The following is a 17,354-nucleotide window of genomic DNA, read 5'->3' as shown; positions in this document are numbered from 1 at the left end:
GTCGGCATTAGAGGTGTACAAATGCTAAAGACAAAACCTCAACAAAGGTGTTAGCGCTAGCACATGCTAGTGTAGTGTGAGTCACCTCCACCTGCTCAGGCTACACTTGCACACACCACACGTGCACACCCAAATAGGAGAGGGTCTCACCCGTGTGGGTCCTGAGGTGGGCTTTCAGGTGAGAGGACTTGGTGTAGACCTTCTTGCAGCCTGGTGGGAGGAACACACAATACAAAAGTTGCATGAGGAGAGGAATGTTGCTTCTACCAAGAGTTCTTCAAGTGGTGGTGCCTCACTTAGGGGCCACGTGGTGACAAGAAGACCCCCAAATGAAAGCAAAGTGAGGCGACAACAGCAGACATCTTTAAAGCTGCAGTTTTACTGAGGATTAGCTTTATTTATCTTTATTTGAGGATTAAAGCGAGTGTTACTATCTTTATTTATCTTTATTTGAGGATCAAAGCGAGTGTTACTATCTTTATTTGAGGATTAAAACGAGTGTTATTTATCTTTATTTGATTATTACAGCAAGTGTTATATCTTTATTTATCTTTATTTCAGGATTAAAGCGAGTGTTACTATCTTTATTGATCTTTTTTTTTATTATTAAAGCGAGTGTTACTATCTTTAGTGATCTTTTTTTATTATTAAAGCGAGTGTTACTATCTTTATTTATCTTTATTTGATTATTAAAGCAAGTGTTATATCTTTATTTATCTTTATTTCAGGATTAAAGTGAGTGTTACTATCTTTATTGATCTTTTTTTTATTATTAAAGCGAGTGTTACTATCTTTATTGATTTTTTTTTATTATTAAAGCGAGTGTTACTATCTTTATTTATCTTTATATGATTATTAAAGCAAGTGTTATATCTTTATTTATCTTTATTTGATTATTAAAATGAGTGTTACTATCTTTATTTGAGGATTAAAGCGAGTGTTACTATCTTTATTTATCTTTATTTGAGGATTAAAGTGAGTGTTACTATCTTTATTTATCTTTATTTGATTATTAAAATGAGTGTTACTATCTTTATTTGATTATTAAAGCAAGTGCTATATCTTTATTTATCTTTATTTCAGGATTAAAGTGAGTGTTACTATCTTTATTGATCTTTTTTTTATTATTAAAGCGAGTGTTACTGTCTTTATTGATCTTTTTTATTATTAAAGCGAGTGTTACTATCTTTATTTATCTTTATTTGAGGATTAAAGCAAGTGTTACTATCTTTATTTATCTTTATTTGATTATTAAAATGAGTGTTACTATCTTTATTTGAGGATTAAAGCGAGTGTTACTATCTTTATTTATCTTTATTTAGCAAGTGTTTTATCTTTATTTATCTTTATTTCAGGATTAAAGTGAGTGTTACTATCTTTATTGATCTTTTTTTTTATTATTAAAGCGAGTGTTACTATCTTTATTGATCTTTTTTTGATTATTAAAGCGAGTGTTACTATCTTTATTTATCTTTATTTAGCAAGTGTTTTATCTTTATTGATCTTTATTTCAGGATTAAAGTGAGTGTTACTATCTTTATTGATCTTTTTTTTATTATTAAAGCGAGTGTTACTGTCTTTATTGATCTTTTTTTATTATTAAAGCGAGTGTTACTATCTTTATTTATCTTTATTTGAGGATTAAAGCAAGTGTTACTATCTTTATTTATCTTTATTTGATTATTAAAATGAGTGTTACTATCTTTATTTGAGGATTAAAGCAAGTGTTACTATCTTTATTTATCTTTATTTGATTATTAAAATGAGTGTTACTATCTTTATTTGAGGATTAAAGCGAGTGTTACTATCTTTATTTATCTTTATTTAGCAAGTGTTTTATCTTTATTTATCTTTATTTCAGGATTAAAGTGAGTGTTACTATCTTTATTGATCTTTTTTTTTATTATTAAAGCGAGTGTTACTATCTTTATTGATCTTTTTTTGATTATTAAAGCGAGTGTTACTATCTTTATTTATCTTTATTTAGCAAGTGTTTTATCTTTATTGATCTTTATTTCAGGATTAAAGTGAGTGTTACTATCTTTATTGATCTTTTTTTTTATTATTAAAGCGAGTGTTACTGTCTTTATTGATCTTTTTTTATTATTAAAGCGAGTGTTACTATCTTTATTTATCTTTATTTGAGGATTAAAGCAAGTGTTACTATCTTTATTTATCTTTATTTGATTATTAAAATGAGTGTTACTATCTTTATTTGAGGATTAAAGCGAGTGTTACTATCTTTATTTATCTTTATTTAGCAAGTGTTTTATCTTTATTTATCTTTATTTCAGGATTAAAGTGAGTGTTACTATCTTTATTGATCTTTTTTTTTTTATTAAAGCGAGTGTTACTATCTTTATTTATCTTTATTTGAGGATTAAAGCGAGTGTTACTATCTTTATTTATCTTTATTTAGCAAGTGTTTTATCTTTATTTATCTTTATTTCAGGATTAAAGTGAGTGTTACTATCTTTATTGATCTTTTTTTTTTTATTAAAGCGAGTGTTACTATCTTTATTTATCTTTATTTAGCAAGTGTTTTATCTTTATTGATCTTTATTTCAGGATTAAAGTGAGTGTTACTATCTTTATTGATCTTTTTTTTATTATTAAAGCGAGTGTTACTATCTTCATTGATCTTTTTTTTATTATTAAAGCGAGTGTTACTATCTTTATTGATCTTTTTTTAAATTATTAAAGCGAGTGTTACTATCTTTATTTGAGGATTAAAGCGAGTGTTACTATCTTTATTTAATGATTAAAGTGAGTGTTACTATCTTTATTGATCTTTTTTTTATTATTAAAGCGAGTGTTACTATCTTCATTGATCTTTTTTTTATTATTAAAGCGAGTGTTACTATCTTTATTTATCTTTATTTGAGGATTAAAGCGAGTGTTACTATCTTTATTTGAGGATTAAAGCGAGTGTTACTATCTTTATTTAATGATTAAAGCAAGTGTTACTATCTTTATTGATCTTTTTTTGATTATTAAAGCGAGTGTTACTATCTTTATTTATCTTTATTTGATTATTAAAGCGAGTGTTACTATCTTTATTTATCTTTATTTGATTATTAAAGCGAGTGTTACTATCTTTATTTATCTTTATTTGAGGATCAAAGTGAGTGTTACTATCTTTATTTGAGGATTAAAGTGAGTGTTACCGGTACTATCTTTAAAGCACAACATTGTTAATGAAGGTTGTGTATTGGAAGTTGTTATTAGTGTCAGACCAGACGTGCGACTCAGCAACAATTCCAACAGTCACATCAATCCAATGACGGCGGACGCTTTTCTGTGCAATTTGTGCTGCACTTATTTGAGTTATGTGGACGACAGCGCGACATTTTCCCGTGCAGCTGCTGACTCCCCCCCCCCCCTCGCCACGCATACTTCCTCCCCACCGGAGACGTGCGCACACACGCCGCCTGCAAGTGGCGGCACATCCAGCAGCTCCTCTGACATCTCATGTTGGCTTCTTGGTGTTTTTTGTTTGATTTCCTGAATAAAAGATTGTGATGCTCTCACTGAGGCGTGCAAAACAAGCACACTTAATGAGCACAAACAGGTTAGCGCCATCGTCAACATACCACTCATGTCTCTGTGGCCGCAACCATCTCACTCTACCTCTTTAGCATGCTAGTGATAGCTGCTCGCATTTATAGCTAACTTTGATCTTTTTAAGCTAATAATCATGAATTGTGTTACTTGGCGCCATCTTAGAAATATGCTAGCTGTTCTCCTGTTAGCATGCTTACGTTTTTGTTTTGTTTTTGCTAGCATTTTAGCTAACTTTGATCTTTTTAAGCCAACAATCATAGATTGTGTTGCATGGCGCCATCTTAGAAATATGCTAGCTTTTCTCCTGTTAGCGTGCTTACGTTTTTGGTTTTTTTTTGCTAGCATTTTAGCTAACTTTGATCTTTTTAAGCTAACAATCGTAGATCGTGTTGCATGGCGCCATCTTAGACGCATGCTAGCTGTTACAATGTTACCAAGCTGACGTTTTTTTTTTTAACATTTTAGCTAATTTGGTTAGCATGCTAACATTTTTTTGCTAGAATTTTAGCTAACTTTGATCTTTTTAAGCTAATAATCATGAATTGTGTTACTTGGCGCCATTTTAGAAATATGCTAGCTTTTCTCCTGTTAGCATGCTTACGTTTTTGGGGTTTTTTTTGCTAGCATTTTAGCTAACTTTGATCTTTTTAAGCTAATAATCATTAATTGTGTTACTTGGCGCCATCTTAGAAATATGCTAGCTTTTCTCCTGTAGCATGCTTACGTTTTTGTTTTTTTTTGCTAGCATTTTAGCTAACTTTGATCTTTTTAAGCTAACAATCATAGATTGTGTTACTTGGCGCCATCTTAGAAGTATGCTAGCTGTTCCCCGATTAGCATGCTAATGTTTTTAGCAAGCTTTTGAGCGAACTTTGATCTTTTTAAGCTAACAATCATGGATTTTCTTACTTGGCGAAGTATGCTAACTGTTCCCCTGTTAGCATGCTAACATTTTTTTTGCTAGAATTTTAGCTAACTTTGATCTTTTTAAGCTAATAATCATGAATTGTGTTACTTGGCGCCATCTTAGAAATATGCTAGCTGTTCCCCTGTTAGCATGCTAACATTTTTTTGCTAGAATTTTAGCTAACTTTAATCTTTTTAAGCTAATAATCATGAATTGTGTTACTTGGCGCCATCTTAGAAATATGCTAGCTTTTCTCCTGTTAGCATGCTTACGTTTTTGTTTTTTTTTGCTAGCATTTTAGCTAACTTTGATCTTTTTAAGCTAACAATCGTAGATCGTGTTGCATGGCGCCATCTTAGACGCATGCTAGCTGTTACAATGTTACCATGCTGACGTTTTTTTTTAAACATTTTAGCTAATTTGGTTCTTTTTTTCAAGCTAAAAACCATGGATTTTGTTACTTGGCGCCATCTTAGAAGTATGCTTGCTGTTCCCCGATTAGCATGCCAACTATAGCATGCTAATGTTTTTAGCAAGCTTTTGAGCGAACCTTGATCTTTTTAAACTAACAATCATGGATTTTCCTACTTGGCGAAGTATGCTAACTGTTCCCCTGTTAGCATGCTAACATTTTTTTTGCTAGAATTTTAGCTAACTTTGATCTTTTTAAGCTAATAATCATGAATTGTGTTATTTGGCGCCACCTTAGAAATATGCTAGCTGTTCTCCTGTTAGCATGCTTACTGTTTTTTTTTTTGCTAGCATTTTTAGCTAACTTTGATGTTTTTAAGCTAACAATCATGGATTTTCTTACTTGGCTCTATCTTAGAAGTATGCTAGCTGTTCCCCTGTTAGCATGCTAACATTTGTTTGCTAGAATTTCAGCTAACTTTGATCTTTTTAAGCTAATAATCATGAATTGTGTTACTTGGCGCCATCTTAGAAATATGCTAGCTGTTCTCCTGTTAGCATGCTTACAGATTTTTTTTTGCTAGCATTTTTAGCTAACTTTGATCTTTTTAAGCTAATAATCATGAATTGTGTTACTTGGCGCCATCTAAGAAATATGCTAGCTGTTCTCCTGTTAGCATGCTTACGGGGTTTTTTTTTGCTAGCATTTTTAGCTAACTTTGATGTTTTTAAGCTAACAATCATAGATTTTCTTACTTGGCTCTATCTTAGAAGTATGCTAGCTGTTCCCCTGTTAGCATGCTAACATTTTTTTGCTCGAATTTTAGCTAACTTTGATCTTTTTAAGCTAATAATCATGAATTGTGTTACTTGGCGCCATCTTAGAAATATGCTAGCTGTTCTCCTGTTAGCATGCTTACGTTTTTTTTTTTTTTTTGCTAGCATTTTTAGCTAACTTTGATGTTTTTAAGCTAACAATCATGGATTTTCTTACTTGGCGCCATCTTAGAAGTATGCTAGCTGTTCCCCTGTTAGCATGCTAACATTTTTTTGCTAGAATTTAGCTAACTTTGTTCTTTTAAAGCTAATAATTATAGATTTATTGACTTGGCACCATCTTGGAAGTATGCTAGTTGTTCCCCTGTTAGCAATGGTAATGTTAGCATGCCAACAAAAGCATGCTAACGTTTTTTTGCGATATTCTTCTTTTCAAGCTAAAAACCATGGATGTTGTTACTTAGCGACATCTAGAACTATGCTAGCTGTTCCGCTGTTTGAATGTTAATGTTAGCATGCTAATGTTTTTAGCAAGCTTTTGAGCGAACCTTGATCTTTTTAAACTAACAATCATGGATTTTCTTACTTGGCGAAGTATGCTAACTGTTCTCCTGTTAGCATGCTAACATTTTTTTTGCTAGAATTTTAGCTAACTTTGATCTTTTTAAGCTAATAATCATGAATTGTGTTACTTGGCGCCATCTTAGAAATATGCTAGCTTTTCTCCTGTATCATGCTTACGTTTTTGGTTTTTTTTGCTAGCATTTTAGCTAACTTTGATCTTTTTAAGCTAACAATCATAGATTGTGTTGCATGGCGCCATCTTAGAAATATGCTAGCTTTTCTCCTGTTAGCATGCTTACGTTTTTGGGTTTTTTTTGCTAGCATTTTAGCTAACTTTGATCTTTTTAAGCTAATAATCATGAATTGTGTTACTTGGCGCCATCTTAGAAATATGCTAGCTTTTCTCCTGTTAGCATGCTTACGTTTTTGTTTTGTTTTTGCTAGCATTTTAGCTAACTTTGATCTTTTTAAGCTAATAATCATGAATTGTGTTACTTGGCGCCATCTTAGAAATATGCTAGCTTTTCTCCTGTTAGCATGCTTACGTTTTTGTTTTGTTTTTGCTAGCATTTTAGCTAACTTTGATCTTTTTAAGCTAACAATCATAGATTGTGTTGCATGGCGCCATCTTAGAAATATGCTAGCTTTTCTCCTGTTAGCATGCTTACGTTTTTTTTTTTTTTTTTGCTAGCATTTTAGCTAACTTTGATCTTTTTAAGCTAATAATCATGAATTGTGTTACTTGGCGCCATCTTAGAAATATGCTAGCTTTTCTCCTGTTAGCATGCTTACGTTTTTGTTTTGTTTTTGCTAGCATTTTAGCTAACTTTGATCTTTTTAAGCTAATAATCATGAATTGTGTTACTTGGCGCCATCTTAAAAATATGCTAGCTTTTCTCCTGTTAGCATGCTTACGTTTTTGGGTTTTTTTTGCTAGCATTTTAGCTAACTTTGATCTTTTTAAGCTAACAATCATAGATTGTGTTGCATGGCGCCATCTTAGAAATATGCTAGCTTTTCTCCTGTTAGCATGCTTACGTTTTTGTTTTGTTTTTGCTAGCATTTTAGCTAACTTTGATCTTTTTAAGCTAACAATCATAGATCGTGTTGCATGGCGCCATCTTAGACGCATGCTAGTGATAGTTGCTCACATTTTTAGCTAACTTTGATCTTTTTAAGCTAATAATCATGAATTGTGTTACTTGGCGCCATCTTAAAAATATGCTAGCTTTTCTCCTGTTAGCATGCTTACGTTTTTGGTTTTTTTTGCTAGCATTTTAGCTAACTTTGATCTTTTTAAGCTAACAATCATAGATCGTGTTGCATGGCGCCATCTTAGACGCATGCTAGTGATAGTTGCTCACATTTTTAGCTAACTTTGATCTTTTTAAGCTAACAATCATAGATCGTGTTGCATGGCGCCATCTTAGACGCATGCTAGTGATAGTTGCTCACATTTTTAGCTAACTTTGATGTTTTTAAGCTAACAATCATGGATTTTCTTACTTGGCTCTATCTTAGAAGTATGCTAGCTGTTCCCCTGTTAGCATGCTAACATTTTTTTGCTAGAATTTTAGCTAACTTTGATCTTTTTAAGCTAATAATCATGAATTGTGTTATTTGGCGCCATCTTAGAAATATGCTAGCTGTTCTCCTGTTAGCATGCTTACGTTTTTGTTTTTTTTTGCTAGCATTATAGCTAACTTTGATCTTTTTAAGCTAACAATCATAGATCGTGTTGCATGGCGCCATCTTAGACGCATGCTAGCTGTTACAATGTTACCAAGCTGACTTTTTTTTTTTTAACATTTTAGCTAATTTGGTTAGCATGCTAACATTTTTTTGCTAGAATTTTAGCTAACTTTGATCTTTTTAAGCTAATAATCATGAATTGTGTTACTTGGCGCCATCTTAGAAATATGCTAGCTTTTCTCCTGTTACCATGCTTACGTTTTTGTTTTGTGTTTGCTAGCATTTTAGCTAACTTTGATCTTTTTAAGCTAACAATCATAGATTGTGTTGCATGGCGCCATCTTAGAAATATGCTAGCTTTTCTCCTGTTAGCATGCTTACGTTTTTGTTTTGTTTTTGCTAGCATTTTAGCTAACTTTGATCTTTTTAAGCTAACAATCATAGATTGTGTTGCATGGCGCCATCTTAGAAATATGCTAGCTTTTCTCCTGTTAGCATGCTTACGTTTTTTTTTTTTTTTTTGCTAGCATTTTAGCTAACTTTGATCTTTTTAAGCTAATAATCATGAATTGTGTTACTTGGCGCCATCTTAGAAATATGCTAGCTTTTCTCCTGTTAGCATGCTTACGTTTTTGTTTTGTTTTTGCTAGCATTTTAGCTAACTTTGATCTTTTTAAGCTAATAATCATGAATTGTGTTACTTGGCGCCATCTTAGAAATATGCTAGCTTTTCTCCTGTTAGCATGCTTACGTTTTTGTTTTGTTTTAGTAGCATTTTAGCTAACTTTGTTCTTTTTAAGCTTACAATCATAGATCGTGTTGCATGGCGCCATCTTAGACGCATGCTAGCTGTTACAATGTTACCATGCTGACGTTGTTTTTTTTTTTTTAACATTTTAGCTAATTTGGTTCTTTTTTTCAAGCTAATAACCATGGATTTTGTTACTTGGCGCCATTTTAGAAGTATGCTTGCTGTTCCCCGATTAGCATGCTAATGTTTTTAGCAAGCTTTTGAGCGAACTTTGATCTTTTTAAGCTAACAATCATGGATGTTCTTACTTGGCGAAGTATGCTAACTGTTCCCCTGTTAGCATGCTAACATTTTTTTGCTAGAATTTTAGCTAACTTTGATCTTTTTAAGCTAATAATCATGAATTGTGTTACTTGGCGCCATCTTAGAAATATGCTAGCTTTTCTCCTGTTAGCATGCTTACGTTTTTTGTTTTTTTTTTGCTAGCATTTTAGCTAGCTTTGATCTTTTTAAGCTAACAATCATAGATCGTGTTGCATGGCGCCATCTTAGACGCATGCTAGCTGTTACAATGTTACCAAGCTGACGTTTGTTTTTGTTTTTTAACATTTTAGCTAATTTGGTTCTTTTTTTCAAGCTAATAACCATGGATTTTGTTACTTGGCGCCATCTTAGAAGTATGCTTGTTGTTCCCCGATTAGCATGCTAATGTTTTTAAGCAAGCTTTTGAGCGAACCTTGATCTTTTTAAACTAACAATCATGGATTTTCTTACTTGGCGAAGTATGCTAACTGTTCCCCTGTTAGCATGCTAACATTTTTTTGCTAGAATTTTAGCTAACTTTGATCTTTTTAAGCTAATAATCATGAATTGTGTTACTTGGCGCCATCTTAGAAATATGCTAGCTGTTCTCCTGTTAGCATGCTTGCGGGAGTTTTTTTTGCTAGCATTTTTAGCTAACTTTGATGTTTTTAAGCTTGGATTTTCTTACTTGGCTCTATCTTAGAAGTATGCTAGCTGTTCCCCTGTTAGCAAGCTAACAATTTTTGCTAGCAATTTAGCTAACTTTGATCTTTTTAAGCTAACCATCATAGATCGTGTTGCATGGCGCCATCTTAGACGCATGCTAGCTGTTACAATGTTACCAAGCTGACGTTTTTTTTTTTTTAACATTTTAGCTAATTTGGTTCTTTTTTTCAAGCTAATAACCATGGATTTTGTTACTTGGCGCCATCTTAGAAGTATGCTTGCTGTTCCCCGATTAGCATGCCAACTATAGCATGCTAATGTTTTTAAGCAAGCTTTTGAGCGAACCTTGATCTTTTTAAACTAACAATCATGGATTTTCTTACTTGGCGAAGTATGCTAACTGTTCCCCTGTTAGCATGCTAACATTTTTTTGCTAGAATTTTAGCTAACTTTGATCTTTTCAAGCTAATAATCATGAATTGTGTTACTTGGCGCCATCTTAGAAAAATGCTAGCTGTTCTCCTGTTAGCATGCTTACAGGTTTTTTTTTTGCTAGCATTTTTAGCTAACTTTGATGTTTTTAAACTAACAATCATGGATTTTCTTACTTGGCTCTATCTTAGAAGTATGATAGCTGTTCCCCTGTTAGCATGCTAACATTTTTTTGCTAGAATTTTAGCTAACTTTGATCTTTTTAAGCTAATAATAATGAATTGTGTTACTTGGCGCCATCTTAGAAATATGCTAGCTGTTCTCCTGTTAGCATGCTTACGGGGGTTTTTTGCTAGCATTTTTAGCTAACTTTGATGTTTTTAAGCTAACAATCATGGATTTTCTTACTTGGCTCTATTTTAGAAGTATGCTAGCTGTTCCCCTGTTAGCAAGCTAACAATTTTTGCTAGCAATTGAGCTAACTTTGTTCTTTTAAAGCTAATAATTATAGATTTATTGACTTGGCACCATCTTGGAAGTATGCTAGCTGTTCCCCTGTTAGCATGCTAACATTTTTTTGCTAAAATTTTAGCTAACTTTGATCTTTTTAAGCTAATAATCATGAATTGTGTTACTTGGCGCCATCTTAGAAATATGCTAGCTGTTCTCCTGTTAGCATGCTTACGGGTTGTTTTTTTTTGCTAGCATTTTTAGCTAACTTTGATGTTTTTAAGCTAACAATCATGGATTTTCTTACTTGGCTCTATCTTAGAAGTATGCTAGCTGTTCCCCTGTTAGCAAGCTAACAATTTTTGCTAGCATTTTAGCTAACTTTGTTCTTTTAAAGCTAATAATTATAGATTTAGTGACATGGCACCATCTTGGAAGTATGCTAGCTGTTCCCCTGTTAGCATGCTAACATTTTTTTGCTAGAATTTTAGCTAACTTTGATCTATTTAAGCTAATAATCATGAATTGTGTTACTTGGCGCCATCTTAGAAATATGCTAGCTGTTCTCCTGTTAGCATGCTTACGGGTTGTTTTTATTTGCTAGCATTTTTAGCTAACTTTGATGTTTTTAAGCTAACAATCATGGATTTTCTTACTTGGCTCTATCTTAGAAGTATGCTAGCTGTTCCCCTGTTAGCAAGCTAACAATTTTTGCTAGCAATTTAGCTAACTTTGTTCTTTTAAAGCTAATAATTATAGATTTATTGACTTGGCACCATCTTAGAAGTATGCTAGCTGTTCCCCTGTTAGCATGCTAACATTTTTTTGCTAGAATTTTAGCTAACTTTGATCTTTTTAAGATAATAATCATGAATTGTGTTACTTGGCGCCATCTTAGAAATATGCTAGCTGTTCTCCTGTTAGCATGCTTACGGGTTGTTTTTTTTTGCTAGCATTTTTAGCTAACTTTGATGTTTTTAAGCTAACAATCATGGATTTTCTTACTTGGCTCTATCTTAGAAGTATGCTAGCTGTTCCCCTGTTAGCAAGCTAACAATTTTTGCTAGCAATTGAGCTAACTTTGTTCTTTTAAAGCTAATAATTATAGCTTTATTGACTTGGCACCATCTTGGAAGTATGCTAGCTGTTCCCCTGTTAGCATGCTAACATTTTTTTGCTAGAATTTTAGCTAATTTTGATCTTTTTAAGCTAATAATCATGAATTGTGTTACTTGGCGCCATCTTAGAAATATGCTAGCTGTTCTCCTGTTAGCATGCTTACGGGGGGGTTTTTTGCTAGCATTTTTAGCTAACTTTGATGTTTTTAAGCTAACAATCATGGATTTTCTTACTTGGCTCTATCTTAGAAGTATGATAGCTGTTCCCCTGTTAGCAAGCTAACAATTTTTGCTTGCAATTTAGCTAACTTTGTTCTTTTAAAGCTAATAATTATAGATTTAGTGACTTGGCACCATCTTGGAAGTATGCTAGCTGTTCCCCTGTTAGCATGCTAACATTTTTTTGCTAGAATTTTAGCTAACTTTGATCTTTTTAAGCTAATAATCATGAATTGTGTTATTTGGCGCCATCTTAGAAATATGCTAGCTGTTCTCCTGTTAGCATGCTTAAGGTTTTTTTTTTGCTAGCATTTTTAGCTAACTTTGATGTTTTTAAGCTAACAATCACGGATTTTCTTACTTGGCTCTATCTTAGAAGTATGCTAGCTGTTCCCCTGTTAGCAAGCTAACAATTTTTGCTAGCAATTTAGCTAACTTTGTTCTTTTAAAGCTAATAATTATAGATTCATTGACTTGGCACCATCTTGGAAGTATGCTAGTTGTTCCCCTGTTAGCAATGGTAATGTTAGCATGCCAACAAAAGCATGCTAACGTTTTTTTTGCGATATTGTTCTTTTCAAGCTAAAAACCATGGATGTTGTTACTTGGCGACATCTAGAACTATGCTAGCTGTTCCGCTGTTTGAATGTTAATGTTAGCATGCTAATGTTTTTAGCAAGCTTTTGAGCGAACCTTGATCTTTTTAAACTAACAATCATGGATTTTCTTACTTGGCGAAGTATGCTAACTGTTCCCCTGTTAGCATGCTAACATTTTTTTGCTAGAATTTTAGCTAACTTTGATCTTTGTAAGCTAATAATCATGAATTGTGTTACTTGGCGCCATCTTAGAAGTATGCTAGCTGTTCCCCTGCTAGCATGCTAACATTTTTTTGCTTGAATTTTAGCTAACTTTAATCTTTTTAAGCTAATAATCATGAATTGTGTTACTTGGCGCCATCTTAGAAATATGCTAGCTGTTCTCCTGTTAGCATGCTTATGGGGATTTTTTTTTGCTAGCATTTTTAGCTAACTTTGATGTTTTTAAGCTAACAATCATGGATTTTCTTACTTGGCTCTATCTTAGAAGTATGCTAGCTGTTCCCCTGTTAGCATGCTAACATTTTTTTGCTCGAATTTTAGCTAACTTTGATCTTTTTAAGCTAATAATCATGAATTGTGTTACTTGGCGCCATCTTAGAAATATGCTAGCTGTTCTCCTGTTAGCATGCTTACGTTTTTTTTTTTTTTTTTTGCTAGCATTTTAGCTAACTTTGATCTTTTTAAGCCAACAATCATAGATCGTGTTGCATGGCGCCATCTTAGACGCATGCTAGCTGTTACAATGTTACCATGCTGACGTTTTTTGTTTTTTTTACATTTTAGCTGATTTGGTTCTTTTTTTCAAGCTAATAACCATGGATTTTGTTACTTGGCGCCATCTTAGAAGTATGCTTGCTGTTCCCCGATTAGCATGCTAATGTTTTTAGCAAGCTTTTGAGCGAACCTTGATCTTTTTAAACTAACAATCATGGATTTTCCTACTGGGCGAAGTATGCTAACTGTTCCCCTGTTAGCATGCTAACATTTTTTTGCTAGAATTTTAGCTAACTTTGATCTTTTTAAGCTAATAATCATGAATTGTGTTACTTGGCGCCATCTTAGAAATATGCTAGCTTTTCTCCTGTAGCATGCTTACGTTTTTATTTTTTTTTGCTAGCATTTTAGCTAACTTTGATGTTTTTAAGCTAACAATCATGGATTTTCTTACTTGGCTCTATCTTAGAAGTATGATAGCTGTTCCCCTGTTAGCAAGCTAACAATTTTTGCTTGCAATTTAGCTAACTTTGTTCTTTTAAAGCTAATAATTATAGATTTATTGACTTGGCACCATCTTGGAAGTATGCTAGCTGTTCCCCTGTTAGCATGCTAACATTTTTTTGCTAGAATTTTAGCTAACTTTGATCTTTTTAAGCTAATAATCATGAATTGTGTTACTTGGCGCCATCTTAGAAATATGCTAGCTGTTCTCCTGTTAGCATGCTTACGGGGTTTTTTTTTTGCTAGCATTTTCAGCTAACTTTGATGTTTTTGAGCTAACAATCATGGATTTTCTTACTTGGCTCTATCTTAGAAGTATGCTAGCTGTTCCCCCGTTAGCAAGCTAACAATTTTTGCTAGCAATTGAGCTAACTTTGTTCTTTTAAAGCTAATAATTATATATTTAGTGACTTGGCACCATCTTGGAAGTATGCTAGTTGTTCCCCTGTTAGCAATGGTAATGTTAGCATGCCAACAAAACGTTTTTTTTTTGCGATATTGTTCTTTTCAAGCTAAAAACTATGGATGTTGTTACTTGGCGACTACTAGAACTGTTTGAATGTTAATGTTAGCATGCTAATGTTTTTTTTCTTGCATTTTAGCTAATGTTGTTGTTTTTAATCTAATAAGAGATTGAAGAAACAACCGTAGTGACACACAATTACGACCCTAACTTGGACTGGCACCAAATGAAGACTTTGGGTGAGTCGTGTGAACACGTATCTTGTATGTTGCGTGCTAGCAAAGACATGACGTCCCTGGGGGAGGTAATGATAATAATAATAATAATAATAATGATAATTAGTTCCCACCTGGGTAATCACAGTGGTGGATCCGCCGCTTCTCCAGGTCTGGGTTGTTCCTGCGGTTGTAGCGCACCGGGGTCAAGACCTGCGTGGCGGCGGGGACGTGGGGGTTCGGCGCGGCGGCTTGGCCCGACGGGTGGGCGGCGGCCAGTCCCGGGGTGCTGCTCGCCATCTTGGAGGCGATGGTGGCCGCATAGGAAGGAGGCGGCGACATGGTGTGGAGCAGCTCCTTCTGCCTGTCGGGGCTGCCCGGTTCGGAGCTGGGCGGCGAGGGCGGCAGGTACGGCGCCTGCTGCTGCTGCTGCTGGAAGAAGTGGGCGTGGGGGCGCGAGTAAGAGGGTCCGCCGCAGAAGGAAGACTTGGCGCTTTGGTCTTGCTGGGATGTGCGGAAGGTGTGCTGCATGTGGGCCTCCATGTTGTCGCCGTGGTGATGCTCCAAGCCGGAGATCAGGAGCTGGAAGAGCGAGGCGCCGCCGCCGTCGTGCTGCTCGTACCCGGCCGGCGACATTTCCTGTTTGATGAAGACCTCCGGCACCAGGGTGTCGCCTCCCTGCTGGTGGAAAGCGCTGGTGAAGTCTGGCAACCCCGCCATGTTTATGGCGGAGGTCTCCATGGTGACGCCGACATGGCTGGCGGCGGCGGCGCCGCAGCTACTTGTGGGCGGGAGGCTCTGAGAGAAGCACGGCGGCGCCGCCGCTTCCATCTTGACTTGCACTTGGAGGTTCTCGTGGGGCGGAGCCAGGCCCGCCCTCAGGTAGGTCATGTCGGGCAGGTAAAGGTTCATGTTGAGGGTGTACGGCACCCCGGCCTGCTCCTCGCCGAAGAAGTGATCCATCCCCGCGGCGCCGTCTCTTTGGGACTTCTGGCCGTCCGGAAGCGGCTGCGGGGAGAGATAGCGGTCCATCTCGCACTTGGCCTGTCGGAGGAGGAGGACAAATAAAGCCGTCATTTGATTGGCGTGTCAGCACTCAGACATTTATCAAGTAGTCATCAAGAGGCGGCTGCGACATTCCCGCTCTGCCTGCAAGGCTGAACTCACAAACCCGCGTGCATGCCAGCTTCCAGGAGGGGAGAACCACCCCATGCATACCAGGTTCCAGGAGGGGAGAACCACCCCATGCATGCCAGGTTCCAGGAGGGAGAATCACCCCATGCATGCCAGGTTCCAGAAGGGGAGAACCACCCCATGCATGCCAGCTTCCAGGAGGGGAGAACCACCCCATGCATGCCAGCTTCCAGGAGGGAGAACCACCCCATGCATACCAGCTTCCAGGAGGGGAGAACCACCCCATGCATGCCAGCTTCCAGCAGGCAGAACCACCCCATGCATACCAGCTTCCAGGAGGGGAGAACCACCCCATGCATGCCAGCTTCCAGGAGGGGCGAACCACCCCATGCATGCCAGGTTCCAGGAAGGGAGAACCACCCCATTCATGCCAGGTTCCAGGAGGGGAGAACCACCCCATGCATGCCAGCTTCCAGGAGGGGAGAACCACCCCATTCATGTCAGCTTCCAGGAGGGAGAACCACCCCATGCATACCAGGTTCCAGGAGGGAGAACCACCCCATGCATGCCAGCTTCCAGGAGGGGAGAACCACCCCATTCATGTCAGCTTCCAGGAGGGAGAACCACCCCATGCATACCAGGTTCCAGGAGGGGAGAACCACCCCATGCATGCCAGGTTCAGAATCAGAAATATTTTATTAATCCCCGAGGGGAAATTAAAATTTTCAGCACAATCCCATTCAAGATCAGACAAACAATACAGGGAGACAGAACAGGATCGAACATTTACAGGGAGACAGAACAGGATCGCTGACGGGTCTGCCAACTTCCGGCGCCCCTTACAACCAGGAGGTAGAACCACCCCATGCATGCCAGGTTCAGAATCAGAAATATGTTATTAATCCCCGAGGGGAAATAAAAATTTTCAGCACAATCCCATTCAAGATCAGACAAACAATACAGGGAGACAGAACAGGATCAAACATTACAGGGAGACAGAACAGGATCGAACATTACAGGGAGACAGAACAGGATCGCTGACGGGTCTGCCAACTTCCGGCGCCCCTTACAACCAGGAGGTAGAACCACCCCATGCATGCCAGCTTCCAGGAGGGGAGAACCACCCCATGCATGCCAGCTTCCAGGAGGGGAGAACCACCCCATGCATGCCAGGTTCCAGGAGGGGAGAAACACCCCCATGCATGCCAGGTTCCAGGACGGGAGAACCACCCCCATGCATGCCAGGTTCAGAATCAGAAATATTTTATTAATCCCCGAGGGGAAATTAAAATTTTCAGCACAATCCCATTCAAGATCAGACAAACAATACAGGGAGACAGAACAGGATCAAACATTTACAGGGAGACAGAACAGGATCGCGGACGGGTCTGCCAACTTCCAGCGCCCCTTACAACCAGGAGGTAGTACCTCCTGGTCAGGGCCGGCCCGTGGCATAGGCCGTATAGGCAAATGCTAAGGGCGCCGTCCATCAGGGGGCGCCACGCCAGTGCCACAAATGTTGGAGAAAAAAAAAAGAAAAGAAAAAAAAGTTGGTACTATTATTTCTAAATACAAAAAATAATCCCACGTTAATTAAAATGCAAAGTAAAGCCTATTTAATAGAAATATTATTTGTTACAACATTACGCCCCCCGCACGGTGCGCCCCCTCCCTTCCCGTATCATGACTCTTTTTGGACGTCACCACATCAAAAAATCAACACAAGATGTCAAAACGGCCAAAACTGTCAGGTGCCCAGGGAAGAAACAAGAGAAAAGAAGAGGAGGAGAAACGAGAAAAGACAGAGGTAGCAGGTAGGTAACGTTAGCCTACATGAAATGATTTGTCTGTTACAGAATGTGATAGTA

The 17,354-nt window shown here is 36.9% G+C and overlaps 1 protein-coding gene across 1 annotated transcript in view; it reads right to left on the bottom strand.

The window, feature by feature from the left end:
- Nucleotides 1-17,354, bottom strand: part of klf5a (Kruppel like factor 5a) — a 33,199-nt gene that overhangs the window by 13,651 nt on the left and 2,194 nt on the right. Inside the window, exons 2-3 of the mRNA XM_061924705.2 lie at nt 14,487-15,396; nt 151-210 (exon numbers count right to left, since the gene is read on the bottom strand). Coding sequence (XP_061780689.2) covers nt 151-210; nt 14,487-15,396 — 970 coding nt within the window. The remainder of the gene's footprint in view (nt 1-150; nt 211-14,486; nt 15,397-17,354) is intronic.

The sequence above is a fragment of the Nerophis lumbriciformis genome, linkage group LG02, assembly GCF_033978685.3.
Source record: "Nerophis lumbriciformis linkage group LG02, RoL_Nlum_v2.1, whole genome shotgun sequence".
NCBI classification, from domain to species: domain Eukaryota; kingdom Metazoa; phylum Chordata; class Actinopteri; order Syngnathiformes; family Syngnathidae; genus Nerophis; species Nerophis lumbriciformis.
The sequence above is the reverse complement of the archived record's forward strand: the minus strand, read 5'-3'. Positions and strand labels throughout refer to the sequence as shown.